The 22,623-nt window shown below is 47.2% G+C and overlaps 1 protein-coding gene across 2 annotated transcripts in view; it reads left to right on the forward strand.

The window, feature by feature from the left end:
* LOC140700091 (protein phosphatase 1H-like) overlaps nucleotides 1–22,623 on the forward strand; it is a 138,309-nt gene that overhangs the window by 110,866 nt on the left and 4,820 nt on the right. For both annotated transcript variants that reach the window (XM_072972687.1, XM_072972688.1), the window contains exon 4: nucleotides 5,524–5,636. In XM_072972687.1, the coding sequence (XP_072828788.1) occupies nucleotides 5,524–5,636 (113 nt within the window). The remainder of the gene's footprint in view (nucleotides 1–5,523; nucleotides 5,637–22,623) is intronic.

Consider the following 22,623-nt stretch of genomic DNA (forward strand, 5'->3'; position numbering starts at 1 on the left):
CTTAGAGGAACATAGAGGTATATAATATCTCATTGGTTTCAGTATTCTAAGTGGCATTAAGGGAAATGTTGCTATCTGTCTCAAAGAGAGAATTGATTAAAAAGATTCAGAAACACCAGGCCAGAATAAATAGTACTTTTTTCTAGGAAAAAGTAGGTACTTGTTGAAAAATACTAACGCAGCCGGGGGGAAGATGCCGAGGATGAGGGGAGATGATAGGTTTCATCCAATTCTGGATGCTTCTTTGAAGGCACTGTTTTCTCTTTCTCTCTGATCCTTGGGGTGCCTGGCACAGTGCGTGGCTTGTGAGAAGGTGACCTCTGGCCTCTAACACGTGCTGGCCCCACGGCCCCTATTGTGTCTCCTCCTGGAACTCCCTTCAGCGTGTGAGAAGCTTGCATCGTCCACTCCTCCTGTGTCCACCGTGGAAGATGAACCCTGCCTTCCAAAAAGACCAGCATCTTAGGAACTTTCCGCCTTCATCTCTGCTTCCCAGTCGCACTTTTGTACCAGCACCCTGCTTTCCTGGCTGAGTTTTCCCACAGCTGTGTTTAGGCTGTTGCCTGGCCCGGGGTGACCGTTGTGAAGAAGATAAATGTCTTCTAAGTCCCGGTGTCGGTCGGCACCCTGCTGCCCCACGCGCCACAACAGGGGTGTCAGCATTTCACGCCCATGTCGGGAGTCACTTCCGGTGTAGGTGTAGTTGCAGCGGGCCTTTGCCCTCCTCAGAATCAGAACCAAGTCCGCAGTGGTGAGCCCTTGACCTCCCACTTACGGGAACTGAGTTCTGGACACAGGCAGAAGAATCTCAAAATTCTGCCCTGCTTCTTCTTCAGTGTGGTCGTAGAGTCCTCGCCACGGTGAAGAACATTTGGAAGTCTGGTTGTGATGAAGGGAGGAAAATGGCAATATTTTAACTTGTAAAACTGCCGTACATCTTCCTATCACTGAGTAATGGTCGGAAATACCACTCAGCTTGGCTTTGTTGGTTAAAAAAAAAACGAAACTCCATATGGTGACAAGATGATGGGAAAGGAGGATGAATGCAGAGCTTATTTATAGCTTATAAATCCTAGTGGTCTTGAAAACTAGGATATTCGTGGTAAGTGGACCTGTATGTCTGTATTTAAGCTGGAGGGTTTTTTGTCTTTGTTTTTGATAGAACAGAAAGTTCCTCCAAGAAAAAAAAAAAAGGCATGTGATTCCACTAGTAGCCAGCAGGTGGCAATATTAGGCAGTACTGGTTTTTCCCTTTCCCATTGCCTGGCTGACAGATTGGCTTGTCCTCAGAATAAACCAAAAGCAGGCCCAGATACTAAAACCATGCAGAATCTTATTATTTGTGACTGACACTATTAGCAATGTGCTCAGAACCATGTTTAACCCACTTAGGGGCAGCTGCCAAGCCCTATTGAAACTACCCAACACTCACTCCCTTCTGTTGTTTGATACTGCTTTTCTCTTGCAACCTGAAATTGGTAGGAGACAAAGAATGACCCTGGAGTTGCACCATCTCTGAGACTTTCAAACCAAATTACAGCGATCCTGAGCAACATATTTTCTTTCTTGCAATTATTTCCCGCTGAATTAGTCTCATTTCACACACACCTCTTTTTCCCCTTCATTGCACTCACTCTTCCTTGCAACAAAAAGGAGCAAAATAAAACCCCAGGCCTTAGACATTGGATCCGTTCTTTGATTTAGAGATAAACCTCACTTAAATGCAATATTTAGACATAACACGGGAGAAATCAGTCCTGCTGAGTAGAAAGTAGCCTCGAGAGGGACTCCTGATTGAGCAGATAAATCAATTATCTTGTCAATTGAATCTTTGGAGTCATTTAAGTTGATCCTTTTAGACCATACTTACAAAGGAATGATAGTATGTGCGTGTGTTTTGTGGGTAATTTATTCTAGACTTATGTCTTGGGGCTCGTGACAACTAAAATGGAGGAAAATACTCCAAATCGGACCTTGTTGAGCACAAAAGCCGTCGACAGTTTTTCTATGATTTCCTTGATCGTTGGGAAAAATACCCAAACTTCTTGAGGGTTTAAAAAAAAACTACATTTTTATGTACTTTTTTAAAACTAGCATGTGAAAAGATTAAGCTAGTTGGAAAGGTTGAGGGTTTAAAGAAATTAGGTAGTTAATTCTACAGTAAATATATCTTTATTGACTTCATTTATTGTGTTTGATCTGGTAGTAAAAGAACCACCCAGATGGTCCTTTAATGTTCCTCTCAGTACTAAGATTTGGTGAAACATCTTTTCAAGAGGAGTAGGTGGTGGAGGAAAAAATAAATGTGCTATTTTGGCTTCTAGGGAGGGGAGGGGGAAGCACTTATTTTTAGAATATGCTCTAGTTACACCCAGTTTTAGAAGAAATGGAAGAGCGTATTTTCATGTCAGTGAGACCTTGCGGGTGGGGGGGTGAAGTCTGCGGAAACACATCTCTCAAATTCTTGTCACAGTGATCTCAGCGAGCACACATTGTAATTACCGTGGGTGCGTGTGTGTAAGCGCACACATGTGTATTACCACACAAAGAGGGAAGGTGATGAACGCCTGAACACATTAGTGGAGTTTCTTGGATAAAAAAATAGCTAGACTTCTGTGGAAGTGTTGCCAAATTTAGCATTCCTTATGCCGGGGGAACCACGGAGGGAAGGTAGTTGAAACGTAGGACCAGATGAAAGAAAGGAGGAAATCAATTAGAAAAACACTGCCTTACGCTGTGAATGGAATAGCAAGGGGGGTCACTGGGCCAGCTAACTGCCACGTTTCCCCCCAAATTAAAGGCAAATGGGGACTTTGCTGAAGCAGGAACTCTTAGTGTCCGACACTCTGGCTTGATTTTTTTTTTTAAGAATTAAATAATTTTATAATCAGATTTTCTTGTGATGTAAACTGTGATAAATAAGGCACCAACGATGCAGAAGAAGCTTGAGTCTGGGCGGAATCATTTACAGAGATGGTTCTTTCTCATGGACTCATGTGTCCCTTTCGGAGCACACCCAGTGGTGTCAGTCTGTTGAGCGCCGTTCACATTCCAGGCCGTATACAGCACTCAAGCCGTGGGGTGTTTAAGGGACTTTTCATCAAATTTGTCTTTCCTGAAAATAAATAAATAGACCTAATTACCTCCCCCCACAAAAAATTTTTTTTTTAATTTTTAATTCAGACTTTAGGTGTTCAAACAAAGATGGGTTCTGGATGTGAAAGAATAATTTCTGGAGCTGGAGTAGTTCTTTCCAGTGTATTAAATACAGCAGTGCTGGGTGCGGACTTTGTAGACCAGTTTCTGTGTTAATTTGATGAAATACGTATCTATCATAATATAAACTTTCTATCGTTTATTTAAATGCAAAAATTTTTGAATAAATCTACCCACAAAACCCTTTGTGATTAGGGCTCTTGGTTCTGTTTTGATGCATTGTTTGAAGGTTAAACACACGGAACTTCTGGAACTTCCGATGTCTTGATGTTTTCTTTCTCCTCTTTCACTTCCTTGTGACAGTCTTTCCCTCCTGACATCCATGCCCCTAGCCCCCGCTGCCCCCAGCCTCCTGCCATCCCTGCTTGGGTTCTGATAACCATTCATTTGTTCTTGTCAGTTGACGGCATTTGATCAGAAGCCTGGGTTCCTGCTTCATTATTGCCTCAGCATTCATTCGTCTTGTAAGCTTTCATTTGTGAATTGTGGGACACATGTCGCATGTTAAGGCAGAGGTGAAGTGACAAGGAGATCACTGAAATGTAACAAACATTTATTAAACTACCGCTTACCTGACCCAGGATAGGTGTTGAGGGTCTAACAGTGAGCGAGAGAGGTCTCTGCTCTCACCCATGGGGTCCAGGCCGCGGGAAGGGTCTCGATGGTCTGCCCCGCCCCTCCCCCACATCATCTAATTTAATCCTCATCTCAGTCCTTTAAGCTAATTTATACAGAGTTTGTAACTAACTTTTAAAAACTCAGTGTGGTCTTTTTTTTTTTTAACATTTTTTATTGATTTATAATTCAGTGTGGTCTTTGAAGGTGGTCCTCACACGTGACCCGTCTGCAGCTCTGATACTGCCGTCCCCTCTGTCCCTTATTGGAAGTTTTCTTCACTTGCTTCTAAGCCACCACATCCCACAGCACATGCTCTTACCCCTCTCCCTGGGTCCTCTGCCTTCCCCTTCTCCCAGCTCATTCCCGCTATCGTCCTTTCTCCCAGGTCTTTGCACTTTTTCTCTACTTACTTTTTGATCAGTATCCTGTGCTTAATCTGTATCCTCAGCTCAGGCTTTTCTCCTGTTCCCAGTTGCTCACTGGCAATTTACCTAACCTCTTACTACCACCTCTGGCCTCTGGAGCTGTTGCCGGTAGATACAGAATTAATGATCATCTCCCCTTCCCATCAGGAGGCTGGCAGAAGCAGCTGAGTTCTAATTCTGTGGTTTCTCAGAATCACAAAGCTGCCCCGGCCCTCGGTCAGCCAGGGCACCAGCTCCTCCTCCCCTGTACCCAGCCCTCCTTCTCCCTCCCTCGGCCCCAGCAGCAGGTGTCATTGGGGATGTTTGGCATTATTTTAGCGAGCATTCAGTTTATGTTCGTAACTCAACTCCCATATTTCTGAGGTCTCGGAACCCTGGCCTCCATCACCGGCACAGAGTCTCACAAGGACGTCTGTCTTGAGGGTGACGTACGTCTGTCAGTAGAAGTGTGGGTCTCTTTCTAGTTTTCTTGGGGAGACCTCATTAGGTGGCAGGTAATAAGTACTAGACTTCAGAGGAGGAGAACTAGGTTGGAACCCAGACTCCAGCCCCGTCATTGTGGGCACCTCCCCCACTTCTCTGCATCTGAACAGTCAGGTTAATAATACAGTTGTGAAGATGAGGTGTGATTCTACATGTAAAGTGCCTCGCGTACTGCCTGACGTAGAGGAAGTGCTCACTGAACGTTGGCTGTCACTGTGCGTGTGTGTCACGCTTGCGAATTAGTCCCTTGGGAAAAGGAAGTCAGGTCAGAGTTCTGAAGCTTCTGTCTGATCGGGAAGACGGGGTGGAGTCCTGCCTGCGTGGAACTGAGGACACTGTCCTTCAAGTCTCCTCTCTTATCCAGGTGTAAAGGAAATCATTAACTGGAGCCTTGGGGATTAAAAACGCTGATCAGGTCCAACCGCTTGGTGTTATCAGCCTCTCCTTTCTGTTTTGCACATGGCAGCTCAGGCCATCCATGCAAAGACTAAATTTTCCATAAGCCATGATATCTGTTGAATAAATTGGTTTTATTCTTCTCATTTTTATCTGATTAAATCTGTCTGCCTTCCCTTGTTTCCTGTCTCTGGTCCACAGATGGTCTAGTCGGTGACACTTTTGTGCCAGTGTCTTCCCCAGAAATGAGCATCAGGCAGGGTAAGGGCCAGTACCAAGGATGTTCCTGTCTGTTCTTTGAAGCACAGACTCTCAGAGCTGTGCTGAGGAAGTCTTTGATGCGAGTCCTTGTACAATCCAGCACTGTCTTTGTTTTCTTCTCCAGGACCTACAGATAGAACGAGAGAGGAGTTCATATAATATATCTGGTGGCTGCACAGCGCTCATTGTGGTTTGCCTTCTGGGGAAGCTGTACGTGGCAAACGCTGGAGATAGCAGGTAAGCAGATCCGTGGCCGGTTCTTCCTAACATTTGATGCCTTCCTGTACTTTGTATCTTTTTAGAGAAGTTAAATGATTAGAAATAAGATAGTTCTGCTTGGGATTAGATATTGAGGAAGATAAGCCTTCTACATCTGATTAAAAATGCCTTTAAGAAGCCTCCTCAATCAAAAGGTACAGATCGCCTTCTGCTTAGCTGCCCGCAGTGGCGTTCACGGGTACACCTGGGATTTACCTGCACCAGTGGTACCCAGACGTCCTTTGACTTCAGAACCTGGTGTTTTTTTCAGTGAAAGCTCAGCAGGGGCTAAGTATATGCAAGAGACAAGGAGGGAGGAAAGGGATCTGAATGAAGTGGGTATCTGGGGGGAACCAGGGAGGGCTCCCCGGCTGGGGCTGGTTTCGCGTCCCCTCCAGGAAGCCTGGGCAGTGCCCCTTTTATGCGCGTGCGCCTGCGTTCTCCTCGCTTCCCGGTTCAGCTGAAAGGAACTTTGGCCACGAGATTATGGTTAATCCTTACTCTATTCAGCATTAACAGGAATAAGATAAATACGTGTTTTTTAATTGTCTTTTAAATAACCGATGAGTCCTCACTTTAGGTGGGAATTTTTAAATTACAGACTTTGTGAAAAGTGTTCTGATAGGTGTTACCGACTTCTCTGCCCCTTTAGTAACGAAATATGTTGGCTTTATAGCAGGGCTTTTTGCTAAAGGCCGACTCTTTATTCTGACAGCAAAGTACTGGCCTCTAATCGTGATGTCCTCAGAGGACGAGTGATTTCTCTACGTGGTCTTGGGTTGCTGCCATTCCTCCATCTCCTTCTTCTGGGTCACATGCCTCTTCTCAGCACCGCTGCTTGGTCTGACCCTCCTCAAGGTGGGGCCCCACCCCCTTTTCTGTCTCTGTCAGGTTGTAACTGCCTTGCCTGGAAGGCCACCTCCCTCGGGCAGTCGAGGAATTCCAGTTACAGAGCAACAGAGCGTGAGGAAGCTTCCAGATACCGTGGTTAAGCATCCTCTCCCAGTCGTCCCACTAAAGGTTCCCAAGACCAAAGGAGAGTGACCTGCCAAGGCAGCAGTGTTTATGGGGTTTGAAGATTGATGTTTTTTTGAAGGCCCGTTTATTTTTATTGTTTATGTAGATTTCCATTCTGCTATACAAGATACTTCAGTTTCAATATAAAATATTTCCAGGTAAATGGAAGTATAAGATGCCGTGTTTAGTATCTCAGGGCTTCATTTCTAGTGGTCCTGGCAGGAGACAGACTCCCCCTCATGTGGACCAACTGAATGAAAGAGGGAAGGGGAACCAGCTAGGAGTACTGAGACCCAGGAAGGCTTTACCATCCTCGGCTGCAGGGTCCAGGGAGAACATGCTACCGCAGAGCCCAGGAGAGTGGGCCACTGAGGAGGGCCCCTGCGCAGGGAGAGAAGGGGAGGATGTACCCTGACTTCTGCCTCTTCTGTGCTCCTTTCTCTTGCCAGGGCTTCCTATTGGAAGCCAGGCGACAGGAAACCCAGGGAGTGCAGGGTCATAGATGTCGGTGAGCCAGGGTGCAGACACAGGCCAAGACCACATCTCGAGGGTGGGGGCAAGCAGAGAGTCACCATCACATCTGCTCCTCTTCCATTCCTGCACTAGGGTTGGAGCACCTTAAAAAAAAGGAATCCCCAAATGATACAAATGAGCCTATTTACAGAATAGAAACAGACTCACAGACTTAGCAAGCAAACTTACGGGTACCAAAGGAGAAAGGTGGGGAGGGATAAATTAGGAGTTTGGGATTGGCGGGTACAAACTACTGTGTATAAAATAATCAACAAAGCCCTACTGTATATCATAGGGAACTATGTTCAATATCTTGTAATAACCTATAATGAGAAAAATTATGAAAAAGAGTATGTATGTGTAACTGAATCACTTTGCTATACACCAGAAACTAACACAGCATTGTAAATCAGCTATATTTCAATTAAAAAAAAATGTATAGGAATTCTTGCCTCTAGGGGCCTTGTAAGGCACACACTGAGGAGCCGGCCTCTGGGCCCTTGTTGCGTTCTAGGTCTTGAGCTTGCTGGAGACAGATGAGCATCCCCGGAGATGATCCGTTTCTGTTCTGAGCAGGGCTGAATTGATGACTCAGCTTTTGCACTCATACTCACCTTTGGTTTTGATGTCTAGTTCCGAGTTTTTCGAGATGAGTTTGCTTCTCTGACTCTTCCAGTGACTAAGACTGAACGCTTTGTTCCCTGGGGCCAGGCCCACCCCTTGTCCCAGGGAGGTGCCTTTCACCCGGTGACCCCGGACTCAGAAGGTAACCCAGCTTCCAGGCCCAGAATCTCTTTTTGTTGGATTATGCTTTTCAGAGAAGCAGCTCCTCCCTGCTGCCCTGTCCTCATTTTTGAAGTTTCCTTCAAAGCCCCGAGCTCCTTAACAGAGCCCCCTACCCAGGCAGTCAGGGCTTCAGGCTCGTTTTCCAGAAGCTCCTGTCTCCTGTCCCCTGTCCAGGACTAGCCAGTCCCAGCTGTTCATCTTCTGGACTTTTGCCCCACTTCCTTTTTAAGATGCCAATTTCTAGCCTAGATCTCAATTTCCGCAGCTATAACAATGGTGATATTGGACTAAATATTAATTTCTTAAGTTTCTGGCATTCTAAAGATTGTCACTAGGAGGAGTGACACTTTTGAAAAGTTAAGCAGTCCTTTAAAGGTTATTAATCTTTTGGTAATTTTATCTTTCTTAGAGTCAGTTTCTAAAATTTTCGAGTAACTGAAGTCCCGATGTTTCTGAGTCCATAAAAGTGTGATGTTTTACATGTTATTCCCAGTAAACCCAAAAGCTTAACTGGTACTTTATGTTTATTAAAACTGTGAAGCACCCCCTCCCCCATTACCTACGAGAAAATAGCACCTCTAAAAACCTGATCAGCTTAATTATATTTATAGTATTCTGGCCCCAGTATCCAGATAGGAATTTGGGTTTTGTGGCTGAAAGGTTGGGTTTGCTGTTCACATAGGGTCCTCTGTCATATAGAAGCCTGAAAACAGTATGAGTTGGTGTTTGTATGCACCGTCCAAAGGTGACTTACGGGACACTTACGCACTAGGGTATTTTCAGCTCTTGTGTGAGCAGTAGATATTTGATACCATCTTCTGTATGGTCATTGCCTAGTTTATGTGCTAATAACATAATAGAGGTGTTGGAGTTTACAAATATACTCAGTTACTCCCAAGAAACAACTTCATGGACTTCGATCGGACCTGTATTAAATGTAGGTCCATTATCACTTCTGGACAAGTAGTCATTAATCTGAGGGCTCAATTTAAACAAATGATCCTTGCCGTCAGAGGATTCTGGCAACAGGGCCCTGATTAAGTGCTAATTTTTCTTCTTTATTACAAGATACTGGCTGGCTGTATGTTTGCTTTAAATCTTGAGAATTTTGAGAGTGAAGCGAACCTTTGTCATAAGCGCACTGCCCCATAATTATTCACGCTCAGGAAAAGAGACGCTTTGCACTGGTTTGGTTTGGAAACTCCTGGTGGTCAGGAACTGTTTCCTGAGCTGCTTAGTGAGCTGTGAATCATCTGATTTACCATCAGGCGCATGTGTGCTGGGGGGTTGTGTTCAGGAGAAGCTGCCTGGTGCTGGATGTGGCTTACCGGTTTCTGAGTCAGCGACCACCCTTGTTGTAGGATGGTCCACAGTGATGCCAGGTGGTGCAGCCCGGGACAGACGTGCCCTTCCCTCCACAGCTGAGGTAGCCAGCCACGGGGGCACGGGGCGCTAATGACTTGATGCACGCCAGTTGCTCAGTTTTTTCCAAAGCAGCCATCTCAACACCTAGGGGATCGTGAGGCACTAGGAAAGAAGCAGATGGTGGGCGGATTTCCACTTCAAGCAAAAATGAACTGGTGGCATGCAAATGCCATGCAAAGCAATATGCAAACTATCACCCATTGTATTTGAGTCATCCGCTCTGCTCAGCAGGGCTCTGATCCTTCGGTTTAAGAAGATGCTTCAACTCCATTTTGGAAGATTATTTCCCTTTATTTCTAGAGTGCTAGGCACTGAGGACGCCAAGCCGTTACCACTTATTTCAAACAATGTCTAAAGATTTGGCAACTGAGACTAAATAAACCCATTCAGAGTAAAGAGAACTGTTTAGGATTTGTTAAGTTCATGATTCCATGCTTGCCAGATTTAAGTAACAGCAGGAATAAGACAGCTGATAAGTGCGGGGCACATGTTAAATACTGTAACAGGGAATCATACTTAGTTCTGTCAGCAGTTCAGTGAGAAGTAGGCATTGTAGCAGCACAGCGAAGGGCAGGGCCCCACAGCCACTGCAGGGCTGGGCTGCCATCCCACCCAAGACTGGAAATCCGAGCCCCACGTTCTCAGTCACAGTGCCATCCCCTGGGATGTCCCACCCAGGCTAAGACTCGCAGGGTGTTTTTGTTTTTCACATTTTAACATCTCTAAAATCACTAGTTTCTAATTGACATTTTCTTTCCTATTTGGATGTAAAATGCTGACACATCTTACAATCAATGGCATCTTTAATTTCACCTAAAACGGGTTTTGGGGTGCAGCTGAATGGATGGGTGCACTTAGAAGCCATTTTGAATGCATTGCTGTCATGAAGCATAGTAGCTTTGGGGGGCCCGGTTCACTCATTTATGATCTAGGCAGTGCTGCTTCCTCAAACGCAGGGCCGCCATCCCCTTCCCAAGGTCCCAAGGTTTTTTGAGGACATTTGAAATTTTGTGTTTTCATGTTGATGATAAAGTAACAGTGTTTTCTGGGTGATAACTGCCACAAATTCAGCCCCCCCCCCATTTTGTTGTGGGTACAGTTTCTCTGTCAGCAAGGATCTTGCAGACTTTTTCAAGATGAGTCATAGGCTCTGAGGAGTATGAGGTCATCTTTGTGATCTTGAAGGTCCTCCTTGGAAAAGATTGAGAAGGTTGAATGTGTCCACGAAACAGCTGTGTTAACAGGTGGCCCAGGAATCATCCTTAAAACAAAGCCAGTATGTCCAGCCAAGATGATTTCCTTTCTTATCTCTTTCCTTCATTTTTAATTTTGCAGAATTAGCCTCATTTAAGTTGAAGTTTTCCATGTGCATTCAGAAGTGAATTCCTCAGGCAAGTCGAAATTTTCTTGAGGACAGGAATTAGGTATAAAAACAACTTAGATCTCTTGATTTAAAACCAGTGACATATCTGCCGTATCTTCTCTCTCAGGCTTCTCCCCTTTGCTAGGAATAAGGTGCTGAAACTGTTACTGCCTCCAACCCAAGGGAATGCAAAGAACTATTCATTTCTGAACTGTCTTTCCTTTTAATGTTCATGGACGCCAGTGGCCAGTACAGAACCTTCCTGAAACTGCTTGTTGCTAGAAAGTGGTTCATCTGCCCACACCTGCCAGGGAGCTCTTGCTTTGATAGTAGCCTTCCTCTGAGTTCAGAAATAGATTTGATCTCCTTCCATCAACTTCATTAAGTTCACCACAGCTCTCATTTTCTTTGACAAATGTCTAAAAAATAGGAAAACACAGTTAACCACCATTGTCTACTATGAAAGATGAATTGTTTGGACCTTTTTTTCTGCATCACCCCCCCCATATAACCCCTTAGCTATCCCTGTAACCTATAGAAGGGATTAGCAGAAAGAAAATGCAACTTTCAGATGATCATAAATATGTATCTGCAAAGGCATGGAGACCACGTGATGGCTCAAATCAGTCTTTGCTCTTCCTGTCAAACTGCTCACTGTCTACGCAGAGGGCACCGGAGGCCCTTCTCTCGCTGGACTTCCTCCTTGTCTCTTCCCTTTGGATTTTTTGCCACCTTCCCCCGGTCACCCTTTGCCCTAAGTCAGTGGTTCTCAAAGTGTCGTCCCTAAACCAGCAGCAGTGGCAACTGTCAACGAGAAAAGGAAATTCTACGGCTCCACCCCTGACCTACTAAACAGAACCCCGGGGGTGGGGCCCAGCACTCTGTGTTAGCATAAGCCCTACGGGTGATTCTGCCTTGTGGAAGAACTACTGCTTTAAAGTCTACCACTGGGCATCTGAGGGAGCAGGGAAGGAGCCTGTGTGTCCTCAGGGTATAAAAATTACAGCTCTTCCCAGCCTGAGGCTAAAGCATCAAACCTGGAACCCTGTCAGCATCTAGCTGCCTCGGCTGCAGCCCTGTACCGCATGCCGGGGGCACTCCTGTGGCAGCGTTTCACCCCTGATGCTCTGCAGTGTGGCTGCCTGAGGTGGGGGGCCCCGCCTGCTCCTCTGTCAGTGGATTCCTTCTTGCCAGAATGATATTCTGGGATACAGGTCCTTTTCTTTGAGAAGTGGAAGTTGGGGTAAGGATTTCTTGCATGATATAGCTCCTCATCTCAGACTCCTGCTGACTACGGGGTGGCTCTGAAACCCACCCCATCCCACCCTACACTGGGCTAGGATTCCCTTACCTGAAATAGATCAGACATGCCCCCCAGAAGTGTGGACTTCTGGTCTCTTTTCATTGGGCCTTTGGCTGTGGTTCCCCATCCCAACAAGGGATGCACTTAACAACTTCACTGTGCTCCTAGGGGCTGGGAAGTCTCGTGGAGTTTGTAGAGGTGGAGCATTTGCAGCTACAAACGTTGGCATGAGATGACTGTGGTTAGGACAGTGGCTTTATCTATCCCTGGCTGCCAAGAAGGCAGTGACAGGAAGGAACTTTCTGGTGACCAACCTAAGGCTTTATCTTTGGGCCACTCTAACCTCCACCAAGATTTCCAAGAAATAATCATCTAATTTGCTGATGATGTGAAACCAAGATGAAATAAGATTCAAAAAGACCTCTCATGCCTGGGAAGGTGGGCCAGACCTAACTAGGTGAAGTTTAACCGTAGTCAAGGTAGAGTGTAATTAATACCTCTTGAACAGGGTCAGGTGGGAAACTAGCACAGTCGGGGAACAAAGCTTATCAGTGGTTTCAGCTTATCCATGGTTAAAAAACATTTAAAAATGTATTTAAGCAGACAGTGAATTCAACCTGGTCAGTAGTGTGATGTAAACACCAGGACCTAATGTAACCATAGGCTGTAGCCTTTGAAGAATAAGGTGGATGACAGCTAGGGATTGGGGTTGCCTTACTTGGCACTGAGCACTGGTTCTAGTTCCCAGGGCTTTACGTGAATAACCTAACTCATCCTCACACCAACCCTTTTGGGGGAAGTGTTACTATTAATGTCATTTTGCACATGAAATCCCTTTCTAAGTGACACAATCCAACCAGGGCATGAAAGAACAGGACCCTTCCACAGAGGAATCCAAGTGGTGAAGGAGTTTGCGACCACGTTTGAAGGGATGAGGAAAATTTAATGAACCGGAGTTTTTTCAGCTGTGTGAAAGGGCAACTTGTGTGGCTATAAAAAAGGTCTTTAGGTGTTTGTCAGATGTTGGGGAGAGCAGTAAGGCTTGCTCTCCGTGAGTCTGGGACTGAGGTGACAGCCACTGGAGGACAGGGTGGTGGTTAACAGCGGGGACTCAGACCGCCTGAGGTGGACCTGGCTCTGCCACTTTTAGTTATATTTGACCTTGGGCTGGTCTCATGTTCTCCATGCCTCCATTTTGCAATCTGTAACTGGAGGTGGGGGTTAGATGTGTAGATGAGTGGGAAGCTCTCAGCACAGGACGGGCCGCAGGAGCTGCTCGTTCATAGTGAGCTGCTGGCTTTGTCATGGTAATCGGCATGAGCTCAGTGAGAGCTGACCAGAGATGCAGTGGCTGCCCCAGAAGACGGTGCGTTCTCTCTCTCTTTTTTTTTTTTTTAAACATTTTTTATTGATTTACAAACATTTTACAATGTTGCGTCAAATTCCAGTGTTCAGCACAATTTTTCAGTCATTCATGGACATATACACACTCATTGTCACATTTTTTTCTCTGTGAGTTATCATAACATTTTGTGTATATTTCCCTGTGCTATAAGCGTTCTCTCTTAAGGAAGGTATTTGTGCATCGCTGTGTAACCTAGCAAGAATATTGGACTAAGTAATTTGATTTTTCATGGTCTGCATTAAGCACTAGGTTTCTATGACTTTAGGAGGATCTAAAAAATACTGTGACTGTTTTCATTTTTCCTTCTTTTTTGTAACAGTTTAATCTCACACTTTGTGGAAGGAAGGGGGCAAATGTTTGCTGTTATACGATGTTCTGTCAGATAGCCTGAGTGTGGAAACAATAGACCCCGAAATTCACTAGCCTAGAGAAGCAGTGGCTTTGTCTCCTCTTGGTGTCGGAGACCTGGGATGAAGGAGGCTCTGTCATCTTGAAGTCTTGGTTCCCAGGTTCCTGGGGGCATCTCCCCCGCAGGAGCATGGAGGGACCACTCAAGGAAGGTTAGAAGGGGCGCGCATCACATCTGCATGCTTTCCATTGGCCAGAATTCAGGTCCATGGCCGACCTGAGGAGCAGGTCTGCTGGGAAATGTAGCAGCGTATAAGTTATGTCTTCAGGCGCAAGGGAATTTATTTTGAGCAACATCTGGCAGTTCTAGCCACCATTGGGCATTGAGAAGGGAACTCATGTTAGGTTCCGTAAGGGATGGTGTCTGTATTCATTGTTCTTACATTTTTTTCCCCATGGAGCTTATGACATACAACTTCGGTGCCGTTATCTTCAGAGCCCAAACACCAGTGACCTCTTCTGTTACTTTAATTTTATCACTGTCAGATTTAGAAGAGATGCCGTAAGTTCAGCTTAAATTATCAGACAGTGAAGAAATAGCTGTCTGTCTGTGATCCCCTTTCATCTTGGAGAAGAACATATTTGAATAATGGAGAAGCCTGCAAGTGAACAGCATAAAATATTTGTCTTTAGAAAGTTCGTCACAGAATGCAATCTTCATTTTGTGCTAAAAAAGGAAGATGATATCACCCAGGTAGGATATGATGGTACTGAGGTGTTAGTACCTTCTGTTTTTTTGAGATTATTTTTACATTGTCACAGTTATGCTGTCGAGGTTTTTAAGTGACATACCAGTTCAGTTGAATAGCTGAGCCTCTATTCTGCTCTCAGACTGCAGCTTTTTGGTGTGGGTCTTATTTGAGCACATTTCCTTTCCTTGATGTCATCCTTAATAGAGTCGAAATAATGACTGTGGATGGATCAGTAATAAATATGTCTCAATCCATCTTCAGTTTATTTATGCTTAACTTGTACAATTCCTTGTGCATGTAGTATACAGTCAGAGCCCCGAAGTGAAGATACGGTCAAAGTGAAGGGAAGTGCCACGGGAGGAGCAACAAATATTTGGGTGCCTGCATGCGCCAGGCACGAGCTGGGGAAACGAGGTGAATGGGGCAGGCAGGGTCCTCGGGGTGCTTGTGGTTGCAGGCGGAGGGCAGGCGGTCAAGCCTCCGTTTACAGTGCGGTGTGAAGGGCAAGAGCAGGTGTTCCCGGAGCTGCCCCCCCCTTTAAGGAGTGGAGGCTGCCTTGGTTGAACGGGGGGCGCTCCAGCATACATGGGGTTGTGCTGTTTGACTTCGAGGATGACAGTGACATGACGGTCCACGGTGTCCACAAGATTGCGTCACAGGTCAAAATCCATTACCACAGAGCGCTGCAGGCTGACCCCCTTGCTGGATTGTTCCACGGGGTCCCCATTGCGGTTGTGAATAGCACTTGACAGCTTGGTTGGCAGTCAGGGGCATTTTGTGGTTTGAATGTTTTGGGTGGGACCAGACTTGTTTTTTGTGAACTGTGAGCCTCGAACTGTCGTCTGGAGGAAATGGTATCTGAAGGTTTTTCGTGTTTTATGGGAGGTTTCCCTTGCAGTCCCTCTTGGGGTGCAGTATATGGTTGTCAGATGGTTAGTTGGCTCCGGGGAGTGAACTGGACAAGGTGGGCAGTTAATCTTCAGCCTTGCCCTGGCTTGTGTGAGCAGGTGAACAAACTCCCCAGGGCAAGAGGTGGTTTAGCCGTTCGTGCCAAGAAGGAAGGAAGGGAGGTGTCAGCTCCTGGAAATGAGTCGGTGTGCTGGCGATATTGCATGGTGAAGGGGGATGAGCCTGTGATGCGGGGGGTTGGCAGGAGCGAGACTTCACCCCAACAGATAACATCTCTGCTCTCCCATCATGGAAGGGGCCGGTTCCCACTTTTCCGGACCCCATGCAGGTCAGAGATACTGAGTGTGGGGCACATGGACAGAGTATGGCAGGTGGTAATTCTTTAATTCACCAAATCTGTATTGCACCCCAGCCTCACTGTCCTGGGCATAAGCCAAACCCCCTGCCCTCACGGAGCTTACAGACCAGTCGGCCACACAGGTAAAAAGCAAGGCGAGTGAGGGAAATGCTGAAGACCACAGATGATGATGATGGCTACAGAGAAAAACAGGACAAGGGAGGGGCTCAGTGGTCCCAGGCGGGCTTGTAGTTTCAGATGGAACCAAATAAGGCATCGCTGGGGATGCGGCCTTTGAGTAAAGGTTTGAAGGAGGTGTAAGGCACCAGCCAGAAAGACACCTAGGGGAACGCGTGTGGCAGACAAAACAGCAAATGCCTTGGCCAGGAACGTGCCGTTTAGAGTTGAGGACTGGAGAGAAATGGATGGAGCAAGGGGACAGGTAGGAGAGGGGCCAGGGGGGTCGGGGCCCTCCCAGTAGCAGCTGGTGCTGCTGTCACGATGGCCATGGCCACGGGGCCTTTGCACAGGGGCCCCTCTCATTGAACTCTTCAAATATCTGAGCCATCTCCCTGGCTCTAGCTTTAAAGCCTCCGTTCCATCATGCACATGAAGCCCTAAGCGATTCTGTAAATTCATAAACAGCTGGAGCTACACAAGCCCCTTAAAGACCATCTTCCAGAGCGGTCTACACGGCTTTTAAAAAGAAAAAGCAGTGGAACCATTGCTTGCCTGTTTTCTGGTAGACTCTTACACAGGTTCCCAATACATGGAAACAGGTGAATGTGGGGGCTGTTCCGACGGACATCTGGAACCAGGCTGAGTGCTCACACCAGCTTCCCTTCCCAGGGTGGTGCCGGGGGCTGCTCTGTGGGGCCCGAAAGCCACCAGAACTAGGCCTGAAGGTTGATGACTTGGACCAAAGATGCAAAACTTGCTTGCACACATGGCTCACCTGGGGGATTCCCCCCCCCCTTTTTTATTTGCTTTTCTTTCACCAGTTTATTATGAAAATTTCAAAACATACAGAAGAGTTGAGAGACTCACGGTGCACTCTTATATACTTGCTACTTAAACTCTGCAGTTACTGTCATAACATTTTCCTTGCATATCTGTACATCTGTATGTCTCTGTTGATTCAATGCGGACATCTGTGTAGCCACTTGGGGGATTTTGTTTTTTAATTAAATATTTTCAGGCCTCTATTCTCAGGCTTACTAAATCAGGATCATTGACGGTGGGGCCGGAGTCATTTCAAAAGGACTCCCGTTGATTCTGGTGTAACCACGGTGGAAACCACTGGTCTAGTCTAAATCTTTGTTTCTGATAAGGAAAATGAGGCCCAGAGAAACTGCCTTTCTCAAGTTCCCATGGGGAGCTGGTGGCAGGGATAGAGTTAGAACCCAGGTTCTATGGGGTCCTGCCTCCTCCCTTCCAAGATTTTGCTGTCCCTGCTCAGCAACTTCAGCCCTTTCCAAAATCAAATAATATTCTCACCCTACTGTAGCAGTTTGCTGAGCCACTGTGATCTGGGGAGTCGTGAGGAATGCTTCGTTTTCTCATTGGTTGGAATTTTCAAGCATTCTTGAGATGCAAGAGCGTAAGTGTGGAGCCCTGAAGTGCAGGATGAAGGTCTCCAGAGTGCAGGTGTCTGATGCCACCCTGGGTTTCCTCAGTGAGATGGTAGGAGAAAGAGGCTGGACTGGGAGCCCAAAGACACGGCGAGAAATCCAGCCCTGTCCCCCACTGAAACAGCCGAAAATTCACGTCCCTCTCTCAGCCTCACTTACCTGCTTTGAAACAAGCAGAGTTAAAAAGACCTTGTTAGCTGATCACAAAGATGTCTTCCAGCTCTGAAATTGAGTGGCCATGAAATGAACATCCAGCCAGATGACCTGGCCCGTCCACTCCCTGCACTCCTGAGGCCCTGATCTATGTTCTTCCCGTCTTCCTGGCCTAGATGCCAGAAGACAGATGAGACGCCTCAAAGCAGCTTTCGCGTTGCCACCTCTGCCAGCCCTGACGGGGCCCCCAGAACCACCCTGCAGGGCTTTTCCAGGGTCCTGGGCCCCTGGTGGCTTCCAGACTGCCCTGTGCTGACCTCCACTTCCTTCAGGCCCCGGGGGCCCTGATTTGCTGGTTCCAGCACTGTGTCTGCCACCCAGATATTGACTGAGCATTTTGCAAAGCTTAGCTTGTCTGACTCTAAACCAGCAGCTCACAGGTTGGCGGGAGCATGCAGGTCTGGGTGGTGGGCACAGCGCTTCCCTTAGTATTGCCTCGTGCCCTCCACAGGAGCGGCAGGCTCTCCTCTGCCCTTTGGTTGTAATCACTGCCCTCCCGGGGCGCCACCCACTCCTGCTTGACCCCTACCACCACCATTACCGTTGTAACTAACATTACTACCGTTCTCGCCACAGTTAGTTACCACCGCTAGGAGTCCTGCTGTGACCATTACCACCAGTGTTACTACTAGTACAATGTGACCACCAGGAGCGCCGCCACCGTTAACACTGCCACTGCTAAGACTAGTCCTACCACCCCCTCCCCCCACGACTGCTGGTAGCGCTGCGCCTCCCACCGCCGCCGCTGTCGCTGCCCACCCACCTCTCAGCCCGTGGAGTTTCAGGTCTCCACCCTCTACGCTCCGCACGCGTCCAGGTTCCCTTTGACTGCCCCCTCTGGTCCCCACCCGCCACCAAAGGAAGCAGTTTTCTTGAATCCTGCCTTAGGGAGTTCACTGCCTCGCTTCCCCTTCCTCCTGAGGGAGCGGGAGGTTTTCTCTTGGTCACAACTCCGTATGGTTTGGATTCAGGCTCTGATTCAGGCCAGCTCTGCGCCTCCGACAGGTGGCGCTGCTGTTGGACTCAGCAGTTGTGTGAATTGTGTGAGTTTATGTGGATTATGGAAAAAAAAGATAATGTGAAATTTAAAGTTAGGTATAAATCTAAAATAAGATTTTCAGGGCGTGGCTAAGGCAGACCCATACCTAAAGGGCACGTGTGGGACTCTGGGCGGAGGAAGGTTCAGGACAGAGTGGCATGGCGTTCAGCGTGTGCTCTGGGAACTCCCGTGGGCCTCAGTTGGGATTGTTACAGCTGCGCAGCTTACCCCCTGACTTTGGGCAGAGTACAGGATCCCTCTCAGATGAAGTTTGCTCGTCTATATGATTAAAATAATAACAGCCTCCGTTGTGGAACCATTAAGATTGCTTGAGCAAGTGGCTGTAAGGCATTCATCTCCTGTGCCTGGTATTAAAATAGAAAAGCCGGAAACGCTAGATGTTGGTGAAGATGGCAGTGTTCAGAGCCAGGCAGCCTGGGTTTGAATTCAAGCTCTGTCACTTACTGTGTGACCTTGAGCAAATTCCTTAACCATCCTGTGTGTGAGTTACCTCATCTGTAAAATAGGGGTCATAACAATCTCTCAGAGAGTCCTGTGAAGATTAAATGAATGAATTCAATAAAAAAATATTTGCATGTCCACTGTTTTCCAGGCACTATTCCAGGAACTAGGGACTTAGTTACTGATGGAGCCTCTTGGAGCTTGCAATTTAGTTGTGGGTGGAGGTGGGGGAGACTGGTAATCAATAAAGTAACAAAATGTTGGAAGTGTTTAGACAAGTGCCTGTCTGCCAAATGGAAAGCATTTAATGAATGTTAGTTATTAATATTGATTTTCAATATATTATTGTTGCTATTACTACTGATTCTACAAATAGAGTTTGCCACTTTAATATAGCTTCATTTATATTTTTTAAAAAGATGCAAGGTAAGATACATTTTACATTGCAGTATAGATGACTTGAATGTGAAAGGGCTGTGTTAACTTTTGGGCTGCTGTACAAGTGTGTGTTATGGACTTTTTGGATAGCATCCCTGAGCTGTTTTAGGATCCCAGTGTGGAGTACAACTTAGCCAGCGCTGCCACCAGGTATCAGCTCTGGACTCCAGAATTCTGTTCTTACCAGATTAGATCTGGACAGCAGTTCAAGTCAGCGTCCTCTCTGAGACACTGTGCAGTGTGGGCTGGGGGTCTGTATAGTTTACAGTTATACTTTAGGTACTTTGGGGGCACACTAGGCAGCCTCTAATACTCTTTCCAGCTCTCAAGTTTGGGGATTTTTTTTTTTTACCCTAGTGTTTTGGGCAAGCAGTGGTTGTCTCTAAGTAACACAGAAAAAGTCCTTTTTCAGCAAAGCCCTTGAAAAAGCCTCCAAGCTCTCAGGCATTTCACAAACACACACTTTTTCTGCTTGCTAGACTTAGCTATAAAGTCAAGGTCATGCTTCCCAGGGAGCTCAGCATCACAGAAGCCCTCACGTGCCCTCAGCCGCCCCGCTAGACCCCGAGCCTGCCAGACCCTCTGCCCCTGGCTGTGCATGGTGCCCAGCGCTTGGCCCCTTGCTTTTCTCTTCCAGGCAATAAAGAGGCTTTTGAGGTTGCAGAGGAGGAACTCATTCCCTACCGTGGGCCACTGGGCCTGCTGCAAAAACTGGATTCATGCAATTAATTTTCACACTGATTCAGCTCTCTGCCTGCTCACTGCCCCTCCCACTCCCTCATTTTGGATCTCTTCTGTGTCACAGTTTGTGTATTGTTTTTTTCCCTCCCCTCTGTCTTGTTCTTTGTGAACTGGAGCTGGCAGGTCATAGCCATAATTGCCACCAGTATTTCAAGGGCATACGTTCCCTCTTCCAAACGGGCTGCTCTGGTTCTCAGTGTTGATAGGTCATCTGAAAAATGGCTAGACTGTATTAGGCTTTTTTTCAAACCCTTCATTTAGATAAAGTCTTATAACAAAGGCCCAGTATATGAAACAGATAAGAACATTTGTGGTAGAACACGCTATATGGCAATTAATGGCACAGATTCTGGAGACAACCTAGCTGGGTTCTGGGCCTGGCTCTACCATAGTGCTCTATGACCTTGAAAGAAGTTCTCAGCCTCTCTGTGCCTTTGTTCCCTTAACAGTGAAATGAGGATAATAAAAGAAGATTGGTAGAAGGATATTAAGTGTAAAATGCTAAGTATAGTTCCTAGCACCTAGATGAGTGTTTGTTTTTATCAGTATAATAATAATGATAGTTACTGTTCCCATCATCATGATCGCCCGTAAACAGTCCCTCAGGTTTTCCGTGGGGTTGTTAAAAGCCGTCGTACAGTACTGTGCTTTCAACACTGTACTTTTCATGTGGTGCTTTTGCCTATAGAAGGCATCGAATAAATGTCAAATAAAATGGACCCAACAAACCAGTCTTCATGCTGTGTTCCAGAAGGGATGTTTAATCATTTAGCTTACGAGCAACCTCTCAGGCAGGCTGACTTTGTTCAGGCCGCAAGACTGGCTGTGTTGGTGACTGGGCAGTGACGCCCTCTCGCGGCTCTGTTTGAAGACTGAGTGCCGTCTCGTGGGATGCTGCACCTGGCTTCCTGTACGTGTCACGGCCATTGTGACCTGTTGCTTGGAAGGCTGCAGTGTCTTCCACATAGGAACACCCACATGGTGTGGGTTACCCGTAGAGCCTTTGCGGGTGACGGTGCCACACCAGGAAGAGCTAAATGCTGCTCTTTTGCAGGGCCACTATGCTTTCTGCAGCAGATACGTAATTACACCACGACAAAGCATTGATTACTACTCAACTACATTTCCAGCAGGCAGGCTTCTGGTTGACCTAACATTTCTGTAAGAACTCTCGGGCTTACCACCCTGGGGAGGCCTGGTGGCAGCACAGTTGTACACACGTGTGTAGTATGGGTGGGTGAAGATGCACGATGCATTCTGCAGATAAGTATGTCCAGGGTTAGGCCTCCAAGAAATCAGACAACGGGCTTAAAAAGCCGGACAAACGCCAGCTGTCTTCTCTTTCATCACTTGGCATCTCACAGGAGTCCACACCTTGCCGCATTTATCTTCAGGGATATACTGACTTCCTCCACCAGTGTTCTCGGACCCATGTCCCCCCAAAACAGACTCTACCCATCCTCTCCACGCTCTCTGTCCTCATCAGCCCCTTCCTGCTGGCTGCTTCCCCTCTGCCTGCAAATGTGCTCACAGCTCCCTCATCTTCCACAGAGTCTTCAGAGGAAGCAAGGCCCCGCCCACCTCTTGATTTCAGACTTTTGGCCCCCAGAGCTGTAAGAGAGTAGATTTCTGTTGTTTTAGGCCACCAAGTAGGAGGTAATCTCCGCCATCCTAGAAACGCACACCACCCTCTCTTCCCCGTTCTGCCGGCTGGAGGTTGACAGACCAGGGTGGCCTGAGAAGCGTGTGCCGAAGCAGGCTGGACACCGGCAGCCTGGTTCCCCAGGTCGCCCCTGCCCGCCCTGCGCCCCGCACCCCGCACCGTAGGCTGGATTTCATAGGTCACATTAACACACGGTGTGCTAAGCCGCTGAGACGTGGAGGGTTTATCTGTTACAGCAGCTAGTGTCCCTTGACGGAAACCCCCACTTACAGAAGATATGACCTTTCCTTCGTGGAAACAATCCCTCTGATGCTTCTGGGATTTCACCACCTCACTTCCTCTCTTCTTTCATTGCTGATGGGTCCTCTCCACACCTGCCCCTGAATGTAGCCCACCCGCGCAGGGTTTCCCCTCCTGCCAGCTTCTCCGCATCCCACTCCTGAGTCCTCTCATGCCCCTTCGCCTCCCACTTACCCCCGACGCTGCCGAAGTACGTCCGCCCAAACCAGCCTCTCTCCCCTACCTTGGCCCATGGCCACCTGCCTCTGGTCGTCTCAGTGTGCCCCCTTCTCTGCAGTGTTGGGCGTCTAGGGAGGCGGCGGCAGGTTCGGCCTTCTTACT

Source organism: Vicugna pacos, chromosome 12 (genome assembly GCF_048564905.1).
Source record: "Vicugna pacos chromosome 12, VicPac4, whole genome shotgun sequence".
NCBI classification, from domain to species: Eukaryota; Metazoa; Chordata; class Mammalia; order Artiodactyla; family Camelidae; genus Vicugna; species Vicugna pacos.